The sequence below is a fragment of the Pyrgilauda ruficollis genome, unplaced genomic scaffold, assembly GCF_017590135.1.
Source record: "Pyrgilauda ruficollis isolate IOZ18807 unplaced genomic scaffold, ASM1759013v1 scaffold77, whole genome shotgun sequence".
Taxonomy (NCBI): Eukaryota; Metazoa; Chordata; class Aves; order Passeriformes; family Passeridae; genus Pyrgilauda; species Pyrgilauda ruficollis.
In genome coordinates this window covers 884,107-903,395 of record NW_024529599.1, presented here as the reverse complement: position 1 = coordinate 903,395, position 19,289 = coordinate 884,107, and the positions used below count along the sequence as shown (strand labels likewise).

Below are 19,289 nucleotides of genomic sequence, written 5' to 3'. Positions count from 1 at the left end.
CTTTCCCTCCAGCAGCCTTCTCCTGCTGCTGGTCCTCTCCCCATCCTCCCTCTGCCCCCGGCTTTGCTCTCTCTCAAGAGTGCCTGGGAGAAGAGAAACCCGGCTGTAAATTAACCAGGAGGATTTTTCAGTCTGAGATGTGCTCTTCCCCCCTTTCTCCCCCCCCCGCAGCGCTGTTATTTCATCTCGGCTGCCAAACTCCCGGGAATTAATCCCGGCCGGCGCTGACAGCGTTTACATTCAGCGCTGCTCAGATAAACCATATCAGCCGGCGCAGCTGAAGAGGAGCCGGCCGCGGAAGGAAGGGCTGCCTCCTGCTCAGTGTCAGCCCCTCTGGGCTGCCAGGGTGTTTTCCTGCCTTTTTTCTTCTCCCTGGGGGCTTTGCTCAGAGCGAGGAGCCACCAAAACATCCCCCACCGGTGAGGGTGGCCATGGTGGGGTTCATGCAGAGAAACCTGGAGCTCCTGGCTCTTATCCTGGTGCAGATAACACTGAGGACAAAAAGGGACATGTCCTTCAAGCTGGTGGGAATCTGCAAGCTCTGTCTCCCAAGGCTTCTCACCCCGTGCCACCCCCACACCCACTTCTCCTTACTGCCAGCTTCCACGGGATGGGGTTTCCTAGGAATTTCAATGGCCGTGTTAAAACCTGCAGTGCTGTTACTGCATGTTCTCTTTCTTAATCTCCCCCCTGCAGCTGTATTCCTGCCTGTCCCTCACAGTGACCTCCCAGCCGTCCCCTCAGCTGTCACCAGGTGCCAGCAGGGTAGAGACACACGGCACAGATGTGTCACCTCTGACCCCACCCAGCGCCAGGATGGTGGAGCCACCATTCCCAGCTTGTGACAGGTCTTGGGCAGGAGCACTGGGCCCTGTGGCCACTGGTGTGGATGGAGAGGCTTTCCTGGAGCTGGAGCATGGCAAGTGGACTAGGGGCACACCCTGGGCCATGCCTTAGCGATCAAATTCCTCCTTCCCTCCATCTCCCAGCCCACAAAACATCACTGGGGCCACCAAGCTGCTTTCTCAGAGCTGGATCTGCACCAGCTCCCTTGGGCAAAGGGTGGCTCCTGGAGAACAGCATCCCCAGCCTGGGACACTTGGAAACAAGGTGGGTCTGGCATTCCATGAGCACAGGGCAGTGATGTGAGCCCGTTGTCCCAGCCCCTGGGCCAATTTTCTGGTGTGGTGTGAGTCTCAGCCTCCTTTTCCAGCAGCACTTGCAGAGCTCTGGTGAGGCCACCGGGTCTGGGTCAGGGTGTGATCGTCACAGCCACCCTGACGTGACAGGATCTGGGGGTAAATATTAGTACGAAGTGAAGGGCTGTGTACATATTTTCTCCCTGCAAGGTAATGCTGAAATTCCCTGCTCCTTTTCAACAAGCTGTTAGGAAAAAAACAGCCCCATTTTAGCACCCTCTGGCCACTGCTGCTCCTGGCCACTCTCAGCTCAGCGTGCCGAGGTCTGGGAGCTTTGGGTGCCACTGCAGCCTCCCCACTGCAGAGCCGAGTCCTGCTCGAGGCTTCCCAGCCGTTTCCCATCTGGAGCAGAGCAGTCTGCAGGCTTTGCTGACTGTTCACTTCTGCCTGGAAGCGTGTACAGGATGTGGCAGAGACTCCGAGGATGGCTTATTAATCACATTAACAGCACCAAGTGGTTTTTTGCCCCACAAGAAAAAACACAGCAGAAGAAGACAGATTGAACCAGGCTCTTATTCCCCTCCCCACATGAGCAGGACTCTGGATCCCTTCTCTCTGGCCATGGCTGGTTGGGCTGTTTTGTGAAGCTGTAGAGAAAGAAAAAGGTTTCTCTTGCAAGGTCACCCTGCTAATTGTGGCTTGGGAACTCCAGAGTAACTCAAGTGCCTGCCCTTGCAAATCTGCACCACTCAGCTGCTGTTTTTTCCAACATGTGGGGCTGGAGAACAGCATTGTTGCCCTCAGCCCATCAGGAGAAGTTGGCACCAGGCTCCCCAAGACCCTGAGCAGCCTTCAAGGCATCAATCTCTGCCCTCCCCCCTCTCAGAAGTGTCCCCCAGCCTCAGTCCAAAACTGGGATTGCTCCCCTTAAAACTGTTTGTGGTAAGGTGCTGCTGTTTTCTACCCCTCTGTGGGATGGGTTTTCCCACCCCTGGAAGACTGTTCTGGATTCAGGGTAAAGAGGAGCACAATAAACAGGCCTGCTTGAATTTGTTTCCCAAGCCTTGGATCCCACAGCAATGGAGTTTATGGGACCATAGCACAAGTCTGTCTGTCTGTCCATCCTCTGCCAACAGCTTTGGAAAGGTTGGCCTGTGTCAGCTGAACTTGAGAGGACCTGTTTTGCAAAAGATGGAGCTGGAAAGACCCACGGGGGGAAACCACAAAGTGACCCAACCCTTCTGGACCCATCCCCCTGCAACGTGATCCAGCCCCAGCGAGAGGAGCAGGGGGAGCCACCAGGGACTGAGACGTGGAAAACTGGGCTGCTGCTGCTGCTCAGGGAGCTGTTTGTTATTTTTACAGGCTGGGAACAGTCTCACAGTCCTCGGTGGTCGTGGCTGCTGCACGTCGTGGCCATCAGTGAGCTTTTTGCACTGGCTGGGCAGCCAAAGGCACAGGAATAGCTCCTGATCCAGGGAGAGACCCTGCTGGTTTGCACGAGTACCTGGAAGCCAAGTGAAGAGCCTGCAAGAGGGGCAAACCCTTCCTTCCCCACGGGAGTGCACTGCTAAGATGCCTCCAGCCACCTCCACCACCCTTGGTGGGCACATCCACTCCCTTTGCTGCTGCTTTCCTGCCCAAAAACTCCCTCGGAGCGAGCAGGAACCCTCAGACCCACATGGCCACGAGGCAGCCCCCGACGCCCCTCACCTTCCAGCCACCCCATCAGAAAGAAACCAAGCAGAGCTGGAGTGGGTTTGATTGATTTATCCACTGAAGATACAAGTTTCAGTTTAATAACACCATTTTGTCCGGTTACAAACATACTAAAAACCTACAAAAAAGAAAAACAAGTTACACCCATATACACGGAACGCAGGTAGAAAACCAGCACGGAAGCGCCGAGGAACACGAACATGAACAGGATCTGCGGCAGGAACAGGAAAGACACGGAGTTACATCAGACCACGCTCATGTCTGTGGGTCACGCTGGGGCTGGGTCAGACATACCAACAATTAGAGACAACTTCAGCTATGGAAAATAACTGGCAGCCTGGCACAGAGGTCAGGCCAGGCGGGTGGTTTGGGCCCTCCCTTTCCCTAAGCTGGTCCAAGGTCAGCGCGCGGGTTTCCCTTTTATCCCTCTGCCTGGCATTGGTGGTGCTGGCCCCCACGTCCCCACACCAGGGCAGCTTCCCTATGGCCAGGGCAGGGAAGGCTGAGTTCTGGCACCAGAGTCCAGCCAGGTGACATCTGGTTCGCCCTGAAGTCGCTGAGCATCCCCTCGGACAGCGGGGACACACTGTGACCTCTTTCCTGGGACAAAGTGGCAGAGATGTGAGAGGACTCCCCTGGGACAGGGGATTTGTCACCCCCCAAGAGAAGATGAGGTTGATGGCACAAGGCCCATAAGGGTTCTGGTGGTGTTGGGGGGGTCTCTCTAGCTGGGTGCCTGCAGAGCTAAACCTGCCATGAATGTTGGCCGTGGAGGGGGAGACACGGTGGGTGGGATCTGTCCCCATCCCAAACCAGTGCCTCCCATTCCCCCCAGTGCCCAGCAGCTCCCTCTGACCAAACACTGAGCTGCAGGGGAGGGGACAAGAGCTGGTTGATGTGAGCAGGTGCTGCCAGAGAGAGCCAGCACGAGGTGCTCAAGGGGGACCCTGCCCCAGGGACACCGAATGCCCCCTCACTCAGCATTTCCCACCTGGATCACAGCTCCAAGCCCTGATGATATTGCCAAGGTGTGGCAGAGCCAGGGGCTGGCTGGGTCTGGGGGGTACAGGGGTGGGACCAGCTGGCCCCCAAGATGTGCTGGCAGTGATGCCCTGAGCCTCAGCTGGTCACCTGTGAGCTTTGGGGAAAGGACTTTGCGAGCTGGCCCCTACCTGCCACCACCATGGAGAGCAAAGCTCAGCCTAAGTGTGCCCTAAGCTCGGCCTAAGCGTGCCAGGAAGTGAAAGGTCGAGCCCCAGAGAGCAAGACCTGAACAAAACGGGGATAAAGGGGCCCCCAGTCAGCTGTGGGGGACCGGGGGGAGCAGTGACAGGGAATGGCTGTGCATGGGTGTGTGTGTGTGCCAGAGAGCCACGCACAGAGCCAGGACATGGCCCCCCCTTTCTGCTCTTCCACATGGCATTTATCAGCCCTGTTGCTCTGGAATGGTGCTTTTCCCTTACTCTGTTGATCTTCATCTCTCCCCAGATGAGAATGTTCCCGGATTCCAGCAATGCCTCCTCTGCTGCGGGGGCAGGGAGGGAGGGGGCGTTCCTTTCATCTCCATCTCCTCCCTCCCCAGCCTTGCCCCGGCCGCCCTCCTGCTTCATGTCACTTCCTAGGAAGCTGATAAAAATAAACGTGGTTTTGTTTGCATCTCTTGGAGTGGCCTGCAATTGGGCTGATGGGGGGGTGCTCCTCGAGGGACAGCAGCTGCACACATCTGGATCTGCTTTAGGAAAAAGTGCCTGGAAAAAAAAAACCCAAGCCCAGCACAGACACACACGTGGGCGCAGGAGGCCACGGGTCAGCTTTTTCTAGGGATGTGAAAAAAGAAAGGAGAAACCAAAGCACTGTTTAATGGAAGGTGGGGGGACCTCCCTGCTGCTGCTCCCCAAAAACCAAGGCACACGGGTAGGTTGGGAATGAACATGGAGAATTTCCAGACACTCCAAAGTGGCTTCTCTGCAGACTGGGAGCCCAGTTTTGGTTGAGGGAAGTGGTGGGGGGGGGAAAGGGTTTGCGCTGCAAAAATAAAATTCCCACCTGGAGATTATTAACCTCAAAGGTTAATGTGCAAATTTTGTCTAAAAATGAAACATCCCTGTAGGGAAACATCCCTGGCCCAGCATCCACAGAGCACGGGGAGTACATGAACCCCTCAGAAACATGTGCTGCTGGCCTCAAGGCAGAGTCAGCAAAGCCGTGCTCGTGGGTGCCGTGATGTGCACACACACAAACATCACCCAACAGTCTTGATCCAAGTGATCCCTCTCCAGTCCTGCCCTGGAGGGACATCAATGGCTGGACAGGCTTCTCCCATCCATCCCCACCGCAGGCAGCAGCAGCAGCTGTTTGAGGGATGCCTGCACTGACCCCCGAGGGATGAGCAGCCATTGGCACCTTCACCACTGCAGGCTGGTGGGCTGAATTTTGGGGGTGCTGACTCTAACTGACAGCCCACCCCATGAGCAAAGCAGCGTCACTTGTCACCCTGTCCCTTCCTTTCACACCCCCCTGATCCTGCACGCTGCCATGCCAAGGACAGCTGTGCCCCAGCTGTTACTGCCACCCAGCTCTCCGTGGGTGCCCAGGACGTGCCATTGCTCCTCTCCATCAGCGGCAGTGTGGGATGTGGGAAGGAAAGGACTGCAAGGCCAGAGTGGCTGCAGTGACATTATTGCAGTCCTGGGGCTGTTTTGAGACATCATAAACCTGTTCTGTTCCTGGGGAAGGGGAAAAGCACAGGTGGGCAAAGCGGGAGTTTCTGTCTGTCTGTTTGCTCTGGAGGAGGGAGGTCAGCCTGGGGGAGTGACCAGTGCCCCCACAGTGCAGGGATGTCCCCAAGGTGGCTGTGGGGATCCCAGCTGGAACTCTGGGCTTGTTGCCTGTCCAGCTGGCATCCAGGAGAGGAGCTGGTCTCTCTCAGGAGGCTGCCAGCTCCCAGGACAGCGGTGGAGCGAGGCCAGAGGAAATCTCAGAAGGGAACCCTCCTCCCACTTCAACAGATAACATTGCCCTTAATGCTTGAGCTCTAAAAATAGCAGAGGCCTTTAGGGAAATATTGGGTGGCAAGGATTCCAAAGCTTCCCAGCACATCTGACATTTCATCCTCAATCCTTTGCCATTCAGTTCCCAGAAATGTTATTAATCCAACCCCATGAGGGCAGGAGGCAATGGGGCTGCTCCTCCTCCCTTTTTCTTAACTGCAGGGGAAACTGAGGCACAAAGCAGGCAGACTGACCCAGAGGTTCAGGAGCAGTTGGTGTTGGAGGTGGGGTGAGTGCTCCAAGCCCTGCAGCCACGTTTTGGGGGGTGTGGGATTAGCCTTTGTCAGGCACAGGCAGGAGCACTGCTGTCCCCAGGAGGGACACAGCTCCTGCGTGGGCTGAATTCTACCAGGCACTTTATTTGGAGGAGCCCAGTCTCACCACGAGGGCAGGAATCTGCTCTACACAAGGTATTTACTAATGTTAACAGAGAAGGGACCTTTCCTCATAACCAGAAATCACTCCTGTTATGTCTGTGCCACCTCTCCTCCTAGTCACAGCCTGACCCCCTTCTCACTGAGAGGGCAGAGCTGGGCAGACAGACCTACACACAGCAGCTCCCAGGGCACATCATGTACCGGGCAAGCCCCTCCTCAGGGAGCTGCAGGGCAGTGGGTGGACTCACCAGCTCCCCACGTATGGCACAGGGATCCCACCCACACGCCATGCTCTGAGCCATGAGGGATCCCCCAAAGGCATCCCCCTCCTTCCACTCTCTCGTGCTGTGGGGGAGCTTCTCTCCCACCCCAGGAGGGTCTGCAGCAGCCAGCCAAGGACAGGGGCTGTGGGTGACAGGAGAGGGCAGGGGCTGTGGGTGACAGGAGCACAGTGGGGTGATGAGCACCCAGAGTGGCTCTGGCTGTCAGCCCTGCCAGGTGATACCCAAAGTGCAAAGCAAAGCGTTCTCGGTGCCAGTCGGAGGTCTCCAGGTGTGCCCCCAAAAGCCAGGTTTAGCCAGGGGCCTCACATGGAAAATGAGGGTTGTGTTGTTCCTCAGTGAGCAGGGCAGCAGCACTTGTGCAAGGGACTTTGAGATGGTGCAAGTGAGGTGCAGGATTTGGGAGGTGGTGATGGACAGGCCAGGACAGGAAGATGGAGCCAACAACCAAAGCTCTCCCCTCGCCCTCTGCATCCCCTTCCAGCATCCCCTGCAACTGCTTCACCCCGACCCACCCACACCCTTCATGGTTCTGTGGTTTTGTTTGGTTTTTTTTTGGCTTATTTAGTTTGTTTTTAAACCCCGTGGAGATCAAATTGTGACTTGGCAGCTGACAGAACCGGCCCTACCGGGCTCCCCAAACCGAGCAAAGATCTTGAGAAGAGACCAGAGTGAAGTCCTGGGGTGAGCGAAGCCCTCCCTGCCCCTCTGGTGGCCCCCTGGGCGCTCACAGGGTGGCAGTGGGGTACTGAGCCCAGCCCACCTCCTTGTAGGCTGCTGTCACATGGGTGTAGATGAGGGTCTTCATCTTGCTCCAGGCTCCGTGTGCCTCCGGGGTGAAGTCGTTGGGGTATTCCTCAGCAATCACCTCCAGCATGACGCCAGTGAGTTTCTGAGGGGAGGCAGACAGCAAGGAAGGGGTTAATAACTCTCCAAGGAGCTGCTCACAGCAAATTCGGCTTTTTCCTACAAAAACACACTTGAGTGCTGTTGCTGTCTGTAGGACACAGATGTCCTGCAGGTCTCTTGACACCCCTGGCAGCAGACAGCACAGGTAACCAGCCTGCCCAGGCAGCAGAGGAGGCAGCTGCTTGCAGACTGAGGCATCTCCCCAGTCTGGGCACCCCAAGTTATTCACAGAGTCATTGAATATTCCAAGTTGGAAGGGACCCACAAGGATCATCAACTCTTGACTGAATGGCCACGTGGGGATCAAACCTGTGATCTAGGTGTGTTACTACTCCCATCAGAAAGAAACCAAGCAGAGCTGGAGGTGGGCTAATTAGCCAACTAATTGAGTCTCTGCTATCATGCTTAATTTCCAGAAGAAGGGGGACACCGGCACAAACATGGGCACAGCCAGGTGGGTTTCCCTGGGCAGGGGGAGGCACTGGGTGCTCTGGCTGTGTGTGGGGATGGTGGTGTCCTACACAGGACAGTGCCACAGTGGGACACTCCAGCTGTGTGGGGAGCAGCCCCCACACCCAGCCAAGGACAGGCAGCACCAGCTCACCACAGCTCCTGCTCCCCTGCCCTCTTCCTGAAGCAGCCCAAAGGTTATTTTACTCCTGTCCTTTACCTTGAAGTAGACGGGCTCCACTTTGTGCTTGAGGGCATGGGCCTTGCCCACCAGGGCCAGGACAGAGGAGACCTTTTCAGAGTCGTTGAGGTTCTCCACCACAGTGTTGATGGCCCCCATGACCCTCCGAGCGTGCTTGCGCAGCTGCAAGCTCCTCTCCATCTCCAGAGGGTCCTCCATGTGCTTGAACTGGCTGAAGTACTGCTTGGCCGAGGGGAAGTTCACAAAAAACCTTCCAGAAAGAGCAGACGTGAAATGCCATCAGGAGGGGGTGAGCAGGCTGAGGGGTTAAAGCAAAGCACGGGGGATGGAGATGGTGGAATCCACCCCCTGTGTCTCACAAAGCCAGGGCTGATTTTCCTATCAAATTCCTCAGGGGCTGCAGCATTCAGCTGTCTGAAAACCAGCAGGTTGATGCCTTTTCCCCAAACCCCATCTGCTACAAGGTCATCACAGCTGGATATTCATTCTCAAAGCAGAAGCAAGACTGAGTTCTTGATGCCCAGAGACGCCACCCAGGTGTGCCAGATGCTGGATATGTGCCCACAAACACCAGAACATCCCATCCTGCCTCAGAGAGCTGGAGATGAGCATGAAAACCTCTCTGTATCCCATCCAGCCTCTCCTTGCCCCTCTTCCTTGCTCTCATGGGCTTTATTTCTGCATTGCCACCCAGAACAGTCTCCCCTTGTCCAAGCTGCCCCACCTTTCATGGATCAGCCCCACCAGAGTCTCCAGCAGGACCCAAGGCCTGAGCTGATGTCACTGCTCATTTGGGACATTTTTCCCAGCACAAGGATACTCCAAAAACTCACCAGCCCCTCTGGGAGGGGCCTGGAGACCCTCTTTTCTGCAGGATTAAATAAACCCAAATGAAATGCAGCTGAAAGAAATTAAATTGTGGTCACAGCTCATATGCTGGGCTCCCCAGGGAGGTGGAGAGCTGGAGGGGACAAGGAGTTGAAGGGCACAAGGTAACAGGGACCGGGGCTGGAGCCACCAATGCCAACACCACCCATGCCAGGATTGCAGCTGGGGCTGACACTTGAGTCACATTAACCACCCCCTTCCACCGAATTTATGCGAGAGAGAACCACATCCATGCTGGTTCCCCGCTGTCACCCAGCTCCCTCCCTCCTACGGGGCTCTCCCTGGCTCCTGGGCTGGTGAAGGATGCTCAGGAGGCAGCAGAGTGCTCCCAGGCTGTCCCCATCACTCCTGGCTCCAGGCAGACTCCCTGCTCCCCTCCCTGACCCCCTTCCCAAGCACCATCCCAATCCACGGGAACCTGAACCCATCCCACCTCTCTCTCCAACCATCACTCCTTCTCTCCAGAGCCAGGTGGGATCCTCATCCCCACTCACCACTCCATGAATAATCACAATATTGAGTACCAGGCTCCTTTACCAGTTTGTTATCCTCCTTTCCCCCCCTCCCTTCCTTCCCCCGCTCCCTTGGCTTGTGAGAGCTTGGGGGCATTGCCAAGGAAGCGGCTGAAGCTGTGCCTGGAGTGCACCACCGCTCCTGCTGCTTCCCCAGGCAGCTGGGATTCATCAGATGGCCCAAAATAGGTTTTGGAGGTGTGAAGAATGTGTGGCAGAAAGGGTGGGGGAGGAAGGAAGGTGGAAGGGGGAGACAAGGTGTTGCTTTTGAAACCCAGAGGGGACCCACGACAAAACTCCTCTTGTTGTTGTGCAGCCTCCTCCCCCCAGCACAGCTCCTCCTGACACATCTGGTCCCTGTCGGGAGAAATCACTCCCAGGCCTGGCTGTCTCCCTCTCCTGCTGCCACAGAGATGCTCAGTCCTTCAGCCCAGAGCTGTCAGAGAGGTGCTGGGGGATGCAGCTGGCCAGAGCTTCACAGACAACATCATTCCCAGGATCTAAGACTTCTGCCCTGGGCATTTCCCCACAGAAGGGCAAGTGTTCCACTCTGGTTTAATGGAACCGTTTTTTCCAGCTGGATTCAGCATCCCTCTGCCCTCATCCCATTCCTTCCCACATCTCTTCAAGCTTGTGCAGCTCCAGTCACCCAGCAAAGCCCTCCAGCACCAGCAGGGATCACCCTGCTGGGGTCAGAGCTATGGGTTTTACCATCTCTGCTAGTGGAACTTTCCCCTTCACAGGCTCCCCCCAGGCACTGGGAGCAAGGGATGTCACTGGGAGTGGGACCTGCTGCCCCAGCCAGGGAATGGAGGCTGCCAGCTGGTCCCTGCATGCCTCAGCCTCTGAACCCCAAAGCATGGGAAGCTCCCTGAAAAGCTGTATTTTATCTCAGCTGAAGGGCAGGATGTTCTCAAGGCATGAGAATGAGTTGAGAAAAATTCCTGGTCTGAACCAGGAAGGGAATGGCAATGGGGGACTGACCTCTGCATCATGAGGAGTCACAGTGTGGCCCCAACAAGAGAAGGGCCAACAAGAGACCCAGGGACCATCACCTGCACCTCTCCCCACTTTTGGACAGATGTGCCAGGAGCAAAGACTGGTCAAACCCTCAAAATACCCCAACCAGTGTGAGACCAGACCAGTGAAGGATCCAAATACTTGGTTTCCAGCCTTTCCCTGCTTTGCAGGCCCTCAGGCTGATGCCCCTACGGGAGCTTTCCCAGGAGATGCAAAACCAGCAAACCCTCAGCTCATGTGTTCAATCCTGTGTCTGCTGGATTTCTTTGGTGAAGAACTGAAACAGAGGAGCCCAAAACATCTTCAGGAGCAAACCTATGGATGGCCAGAGACCTGCAGCCACCTCTCCTTGGAGAGCAGCAGACGCCTGCAGCAAGAACTTCAGCCTGGAGCAAATATTTGAGCTGTCAAACCACAAAGAAGAGGGAAGGAGGCTCACTCAGTGGTAGTTGTTAATAAACAGAGAAGATTAATTTAACACAAAGGTTAAATATAACCAGAGGAAACGAAGAAACAAAAAAAAAAGAAGAAATAAAATAATCCAACAATAGTGAGTTAGAAGAGGTGTCTGTTGGGGTTTTTCCATCTACAGAAAATTTTGAGAGTTCAAACCTCTTGGGCTCTGGAAGTTTTTTGGATCATTATGTGTGCGTGTGTGTGGTTTGGGCTTTTTTTCTCCATCAGAGTCATTAAAAGATGATATTTACCATTGCCTATCACACAAAATGATGATTGATAGGAACCAGATGCCTGCATACCGATCTCATTAAATTTCTTTTTAAGCGATTCCATTCTCCGCCCGCTAATTTGTACTCTGCCAGCGACATCTGGACCCAGTGGACAGGATGTCAGGATTGCTTTTCCTCTCTCTTTTGCCCTTGTAACAACTTTAAGGACAGAACCATTCCCAGTAGCAGAGCCAAAGGAAATAATTAAGGTGCAACCCCACTGCAGTTACTGGAAACCTGTTTTCTGTTAGGAGGAGTGGCATCTCCTCCATCTCTCCCATCTTCCTCCCTCTCCCCAGAGCACACAGATCAAATCCTGCATGGAGGAAACCTCCAAGCCCAGCACCTCCTTGCCTCCCCAGCTGGAAAGAGGACACCTGGGTGCTACCTGGTCCCCCCAGGCACCTAAACCCTTGCTACTCCACTTCCCCTGTTTGCAAATCGTGGGGTGAAAATGCTCACCTCAGACCTGCTGGGAGGCTTCAGCTGAAGCCCCAGCCAGCAACTGGAGACTGCTTTTTTTTTCTAGATTTCCACAGAATCATTTAGGTTGGAAGAGGCCTTTAGGATCACCAAGCCCAACTCTTAACCCAGCACTGCCAAGCCCACCACTAAAACACATCCCCAAGTGCCACATCTACACATCTCTTAAATCCCTCCAGGGTTGGTGACTCAACCTACCGATGCTTTCATGTTTTCTCTCGCCTCGTCCCTCTACGTGGGAGAAACTCTGAGGCAGCCTGGAGCCTCGGTGTCCCTTTCAAACCTCTCCTTCCAACTCCTCTCTGGGGTGCCTACAAAGCAGCTGATAATGGGTAGGCAGGTGCTGTGTGCTGCTGCTATTTATTATGCCGAGGGCTGGCTCACTGCTTTGCCTGCATGTTCCCCCTGCTCCTCCCAGCCACCTGTAGCCCATCATCCCCTTTTCAGGCTGGGGAAAGGCTGCTGGCTGCTGCCTGGGTGTTTACCCAGCCCAGGGTGAGGAAGGTCTCAGCCATGTCGGTGCTACAGCTCAGCAAGACAGAAAAAGGCAAATCTAGCGAGTAGGAAGAGGATGGTGCCTGCCTGCCTGCTCCCGTGTCCTCTCTCTGAAAGCTCCTGGACAGGTGGAGGTGGTGGTGGGAAACATCTCCAGCTCTGCCATGGGAGGGCTGGAGGGAAAAGGGCCAAGTCCCCATCCACACACTAATGCTAAATTCAACTTCTACGGCTGAGAGAAATGTGTAGCTGGCCTTTCTCCTGGTGAAGCTCACATCCTGCTGCAAAGCCTTGGGAGCAGAACCCAGCACGATGCTGAACCGTGCTCGGAGGCTGTGATGCCCCAGTGCCCAAGGCACAGGGACCAGGACACTCCAGTGAGGCTGGGAGTCAACTCCTCAGCAAAGATTCCACCAAATACATTTGGGCAAGAGCTAGAAACCCCCAGGGGCAGGTCCTGCTGACTTCCATGTGCACAACTCACACCTCCAAGTCCTCGTTGCTGTTGTCATTCCCTACCACATATGTGGATTCAGCCCAAAGCTTCTTGGCTGCATGGATGAACCTTTAGGGCAGGGGTAAGGACACCTTTCACAGGAGAAGTGAATTAACAGCACCAAAGTGGCTTTCCCACGTGTCTCTGGAGACCTACCTCCCTTGGAGCTGGAAGAAGACCCCTGGCTGGGTAGAGAGGTGGGTAAGACACATCCACAAGGACGTGGTCCATGTTCCACTCAGACTGAACCTGTGTGTGGCTGGTGTCCACCACCACCACCCCCTCTCCCATCCAGCACTCCCTTGGTGTTTCCAGCCAGCTCAGCTCGGGCAGGATGGCCAGCCAGCCGGCACTCAGCGTTCCCCAGGCACCCTGAGCGCCTGCCAGCCTAGCCGGGGCTGTCCTGACGTTTCCCTGCCGTTAATGAGCCCTGAAGCTCCGCCACCGCAGCCTCATTAACGGGACCGGCTGGCACCGCCGGGGCTTGGCCCTCCCCGCTGCTCTGGAGGGGAATTGCCACAGCTGGTACCGACCCATCCTCAGCCACAGCCAGGGAAACTGCCCGGGCACACTGCTCACCCTCTTGGCTTGCCTTGGTCACGGATATCCTTGCGGATCTCGGGGTGCTGAGTGGGATTTTTTACCCCCACGGGGCTTGCAAGTGATGCAAGGGCAGCACGGGACTGGGGACATGGGGAAGGCTCTTTGGATATCCCAAGAGCTGCTGGCGGTGCCGAGGTTGTGGCTGGTGCGGGATGTGCCACAGGGATCCCCACACAGCTGCCTTGGCCATGGGGAAGCCAGAAGGGCTGGTCCTGGGAGCTGTGATCAGACAATGCAGTGGTAGGAGAAGGGGCTGATTTGAGACTGGGTTTATTAAACCCTCACTCACCCCCTCAGTGCTCATGGAGTGGTTGTTAGGTTGGGAAATGTCCCTTATGCATGCCTGTGCCAGCAGAGCAGAGCCCTGCTGCTGTCTATCCACAAACAACTCCCCAGCTTGACCACAACCATTCATGAGCATGGGACAGGGACACTGCTGCTGATCTTCACTGGGCCCTTTTCAAAGAGAGATACTGCATCTCTCTGAGCCACTTTGCCCTGAAATGTGTCCTTCATCAGCCGGGAACGGAGCCTTTCCCTATGGACGCCTCCACAAAACACATGTTGGCTTTGGGGGTAGCTGCAAAATCACTTCTTTAAATGCCATTTTTGGGTAGATTCAACCCATACTTTTTTGATTCAGCTGGGGAAAAAAAAAGGTTTTCTGCATTGCCAGACTCATTACTCAGATTTTTTGCTATTTTAACCTAGAACTCACAATAACGTCTGGCATCCAAGGAGTGCTTTCATATTTTAAAGCTCTTTGCAAAGTGTCTGAATCCAGGTGTGTTTGCTCAGACTAAGCAGCCATCGAGATCCAGGGACCTAATCCTGCATTGGCAAACCTTTTGCTTCCCCTCATACACCTCTTGAGGGGGAAAGAGCACATCAGGAGCAATGGAGAAGGCGGAAATTTGGAAAGCTGATGGCTCTGAAGTGCAGACAGAGGGAACAGAGTGATGGAGAAGCCCTGTGGAGGCGGCACAGCCTGCGGTGGCTGAGCCAGGTTGAGTTGCCTGCACTTGGCATGGTGCTACCATTTGGTCCAGATTATAGTTTTCTAATAGAAACTATCCCTGGGTTTTAGCCCCTCTGGAATCCACAAAGTTTTGTGGTCTCACGTCTGTGCCTGTGGTACGTGTGTGTGGGTGTGGGAGCGAGCGCGTGTGCCGGCCGGGACAGGCTGAGCTTTCAGCCCTGGGGTGCTGGGCTGAGCTGGGGTCTGCAAAGGAGAGAGGGTCCCAAACCCCCTGTGATGTTCACCCCGGGGTGCTCTCAGCCCCCGTGTGCTGCAGAGGGCTGAGCCACCCCCGGGTGTTTGCATCCCCCAGCCCTGTGTCACAGTATTCCCAATAAACTATCGGAAGGAGAAAAAGGGGACCCTGGAGGGACAGCCGAGGGCTGGAGGGCTCCTGCATCCAGCGAGGGATGATGCAGGCTCTGAAGGCTGCCCTGCTCTGTGCTGAGGGAGGGGTCAAAAAGGACTGATTCCTGAATAACAGATGGGGAAACTGAGGCACAGCAATGAGCCCGGGGCATGGGGAGGTTATGGAGGAACTTCAGCCCGGGGCTCCCAGCCGGTCCTCTTGGGAATCACTCAGCCCCAGGTGAGCAGCTCCAGCCCCAACTCCTGCTCCAGCTCCAGCAAGGGTTAAGGCAGCTGTGAGATGGAGCCTGCAGAGGCCCCTGAGCTCCCGAGGAGGAAGATGAGCGTGGCGAGGAGACTCTGCTTCCTCCGGGGCGAGGCTCCCCACCGAGGAAATTGTCAATTAGCGACATAGTTTTAACCGCAGAGCGCAGATTCCCAGGATCCGGTGGCTGCTCAGCCGTAGTCCCCATTATTCTTGTTTGTGTCCCCCGGGGTCCCAGAGCTCTGTGAGATCAGGCACTCGTCGTGCTAGGGCAGGACCCCAGGGGGTTTGCTGTGGGTTCAAGCACCAGCAGCAGCCACGAGGGATGGGAACATGATGCCCAGCTCTGTGCCTCAGTTTACCCACCTGCAAAGCATGGAAAGGCTGGGGGTGGAAGGGTGGGATGCTGCTTAGGGACAAAGGGAGCTGGGCTGGGTTCCTGCAGGATGGCAGCACTGCAGGTCCCCCCATCACTGCCTTTTGGTGGGCATTGCCTCCCTGCCTCCAGCCTCAGAGCACAGGATCAGGCCCCAGAATAATTTCAGAAATCCTGCAACCCCCCAGCCCTTCCTGCATGGGAAAATGTAATTCCCTGTCCTCAGCAGCTCTGAAGGGATGGAGAGAGGACGGAACAGGTAAGCAGGGAGAGACCCTCTGCCACCAGACACAGCCAAGCTGCTGGTCACAACCCCAACCACAGAAGTGCTGACTTTTAAAAGAGATTTACCTGCTCTCACCACTCTGCCCGTGGGGGCTGCACTAAAGGGGGGTCCACAGCCACGCACCCCCTTCCTTCTCCCTAGCCATACCTGTGCAAACCCTTTTCTGCCTCAGTTTCCCTAGCAAGGTGAGCAGGATCACCAGGCTGGTACTGGTGAAACAAAGGCTGAACTGGAGCAGCTCCCAGCCCCCGGCACGCTGTGTGCGTCCCCACCCAAAATATGCCGGGCGGGTCACCTCGCACCGACCCCACCAGCGGCCGCCCCCTGCCCCCTGCCCAGCCCCGACCTCTGGAGCTGCTGAATCACGTCCTGGGGAGCGGCTGCCGCCAGCCCGGGCTCCACGCGTGACCCACTTCTCCCGCGGCTGCTCCAGCTGCGAGCGCAGCTGGGGAGCGGCAGCGCCGGCGCTCCCAGCCCCGGCCAGGGCTGCCCTGCTGTCGGCCGCCACGTGCTTCCCCAGGGAGCTCAGGTGCGGAGCTCACAGCGGGGCTCAGACCTCTTTGGGGACAGGGTTTGTGAGCGGGGGACGCAAACCAGCCGTGCCATACGGGTGCAAGTGGATCTGCTGCTGGAGGGGATGGTGCCTCTCCCAAATGGCATCACTCTCCCCAGGGACGTGCACAAGGCCAGACCTCACCTTGAGCATCCCAGGGAAGCTCTGGCTGAGGGAGCAGGTGGTGGGTTTAGCTGGGATGTGCCAGGGCACCTGCCATGACTAAGGATGTAAAGGCTCCCAAAGAGCCACGGTTCACCCTAGCAGGCAATTCTGTCCTGCCTTGTTGTCACAGCAGGAGAAAACCTTCACCACAGCACACAACTCTGCCTGCATTAAAAAAACAAAACAAAACAAACAAACAAAAAAAAAAAAACAACAAAAAAAACCCCCAAAAAACCACCAAGCTGGACCAAAAACTTCTGCTGGGAAAGTTTGACTTGGGACCACAGCTCGACCACCCAGTCCCCACACCACACCTTGATTCTCCTCATGTCCAATCCTGCTCCAAGCACCATGGGGACTCCAAAAGCAATGTGCTGCCCTGGGTGAATCCCCCATGGCATTGCCACGAGTCCCTTGGTGCCAGCCGTGGGCGCAGAGCCACCCTCCCTGTGTCTGTGGGCAGTGGGCACCTGGAAGGGCTGGCAACAGGGCCATGGCATGGCCCAGCTGCTGGGCAAGGGGCTGGCCATGCATGGCTGGTGGCCAAGCCATCAGCTGAACCTCCTGGGATGAGGCTGAGGGGAATCTTGTCACCCCCAGATCTCAGCCATTTCTGCTTCAAGCCCAGCCTAGGTAGGTTTGGTGTCCCCAGCCATGGAGCTGTCACACCTCCTGACTGCCCTGACTGCCTACACAGACTGGGGGCCATGGGAGAATGAGCTCAGCCATCAGCTGGCTCTGAGAGAAGGAAATGTTTGTGAAGGAGGTGGAGAGGGGTCTCCAATGTCATTTTGGAATCTGCAGAGGGTTCTTGGTAAGAAAATCCCATTGCAGTGCTGGCAGTGAGCCTGGAGGGGAACTGGCCCTGCTCATTGTGATGTCCAGGGAGGCTCTGCTCCCTGCAGACCCCGTGGGCTCAGAGCTTTAGCTCAGTCAACTGGAAAACTTTCAGATGATTCTAAGCAAACAGCATATCCTTCCAAGGGGTTCCCTGCACACCCACAGTCCCCTGGTGCAGGAGAAAACGGGAAGGACACAACCCATAGCTGGGGTGCCTGGTGTTTGGTCCAGGTGGGGTCTGACCGGGGACATCCCAGCATTACTGACCCCAGGGATGAGCGGTGTGGCTCCGGACAGGATCTTTGCTGTTTGCCAACAGGCCATTGCAGGCATCTTGCCTGCCCCTCTCCTTGCCCTCTTCAATGAGGGAAACAGCCTGTTGGTGCCATACCCCACTGATACCCCGAACTCCCAGTGCCAGTGCCACCCTGTGCGATTTCCACTTGGCTCCTTCCCGGTGTACCTGGATATGCTTTTACTCCCAGACAACACAAGAACCCCCACCTGCCTCTGCTCCCCACCTCCAGAGCATCTCCCCTGCTCTGGCTGCAGGTGCAGAGCTTTGAGCTGCTGTCTGTGCCCCATTGCCATCGGGAGATGCTCTGCACCCCGCTCCGGGGCTGCTGTCCCCCCCTGTGCCCCCCACAGCCCCTTCCACCGCCAACTTCAGCGCTCTCCTTCCCGCCGACGCTGCCGCCGGAGGGACAGATGGTGCCCTCGGAGACACACCTGCTTGGGTTTTATCTTGGCTCCCAACTTGCATTATTTCACCCGGCAGCCTGCTACGGACCCGTGCCATCCGCACCACCGCTCCCGGGGGGGCCAAAAACCCCAGACCCCCAACCCACCCGCACCCGGGGCTGAGCTCCCCCCGCCTCCGCCGCCCCCCCAGCCCCGGCCGCGGGTTAAGGTGACCTTTGCAAGGAAGCAGCTTCCCCCAAAGTCCCCGGCAAGGCTCCCTCGCTCCCCCCGCCGCTGCCACCCGGCTCAAAGGTGTGGGAATCCGAGGAGCGCTGTGAATCCCTCCCTGCTCCCAGGCAGCAAATACACCCAGCCAGCTCCCCACTCGCTGTCATTCATCTCCACTCAGTTCTATATATTGTTCTGCCTCTTTCTGAGCTATATAGAGATTCAGTTGGATTTGCTGCTTCCTTTTTTTTGGTTTGTTTTTTAAATACCTGATGAGTATGGAGACCCCAACGTCCTCGCAGTTTGCATATACTCTGCTCCATATCTCTTGAATAACCTTTTTTTCTGCGTCTGAAATTTCTTCACTTCTTTCCCATCTCTCAATCTCCATTTCTCCCTGGACTTTCTCCATGAAAAACAGCCGGCAGGATCCTCCGGGAAGCCAGGAGGAGATAAAGAGAGATGTGTGTGAGCGGGTATATCCTGCAAGAGGAGACAAGGTGTTTGCTTGGCGGCTCTGCGACGTGTGGATGTGTGTGTGTGTGTGAGTGTGTGTGAGTGCAGCTGCCTGTCAGCGTGTTTAGATATGGAATTTAAAAAATATCCCGGAGGAATGATGCGTGCGATTAGATTTGAGATCTCCTAGTGCTGTCCATGGCTGTAGTTAGCTTCAGCTCGCCTCGGATGTGTGTGGCTGACTGATGAGGAACTGCCTAAAAGTAAAATATTCAAAGGCATTGCAAGACCAGCCTCTTCACCAATGTGTGAACGTGAGCTCACTTTCTCCCTCTCTCCTCCTCTCTCCCACTCCTCCCTCCTTCCTTTTATTTTTTTTTTTTTTTTTTTTTTTTTTCCTCCCTGAAAGGGAGGGATGAGAGAGATGTTCTGGGCAACATCAGGACGGGGCTGACGGGGGGGAGGTAGCGCTGGAAGTTTTTTTTTTTCCAGCCCTTTGTAAACAGCTCAGAGGAAATTCAGAATCCAGAGTGCTGAGTTAAAGTTAGCCCAAGCGCTGGCTGTGCCGAGTTCTGCCCCGGCTCTGCTCTTTGCACTCCCTGATTTTGCAGGAGGTGATGTTTGGAAGGACAGACCCCTCACCTCCAGTTCTTGGGCTGCCAAGAGATTTGGGTCGAGAGGCTTCCCCACTGCAAGAATCTCTCTGCCCCCCAAAAGAGAT

The 19,289-nt window shown here is 55.9% G+C and overlaps 1 protein-coding gene across 1 annotated transcript; it reads right to left on the bottom strand.

The window, feature by feature from the left end:
* Positions 1-6,712: 6,712 nt before the first annotated feature.
* Positions 6,713-18,857, bottom strand: CYGB (cytoglobin). Its single transcript, XM_041486590.1, has 3 exons — positions 18,382-18,857; positions 8,146-8,377; positions 6,713-7,458 (listed from the first exon to the last, which is right to left on the bottom strand). Exons 1-3 carry the CDS (start codon positions 18,522-18,524, stop codon positions 7,294-7,296), a joined length of 540 nt encoding a protein of 179 aa, XP_041342524.1. The 5' UTR covers positions 18,525-18,857; the 3' UTR covers positions 6,713-7,293.
* Between the last annotated feature and the right edge of the window lie 432 nt (positions 18,858-19,289).

Coding starts and splice junctions, on each gene's coding strand:
- CYGB (XM_041486590.1), bottom strand. CDS start 18,524: ATGGAGAAAGTCCAGGGAGAAATGGAGATTGAGAGATGGGAAAGAAGT. Junction 8,378..18,381: donor GGGGTCTCCATACTCATCAG/GTATTTAAAAAA, acceptor TCTTTCTGGAAG/GTTTTTTGTGAACTTCCCCT. Junction 7,459..8,145: donor TGGAGCCCGTCTACTTCAAG/GTAAAGGACAGG, acceptor GCCTCCCCTCAG/AAACTCACTGGCGTCATGCT.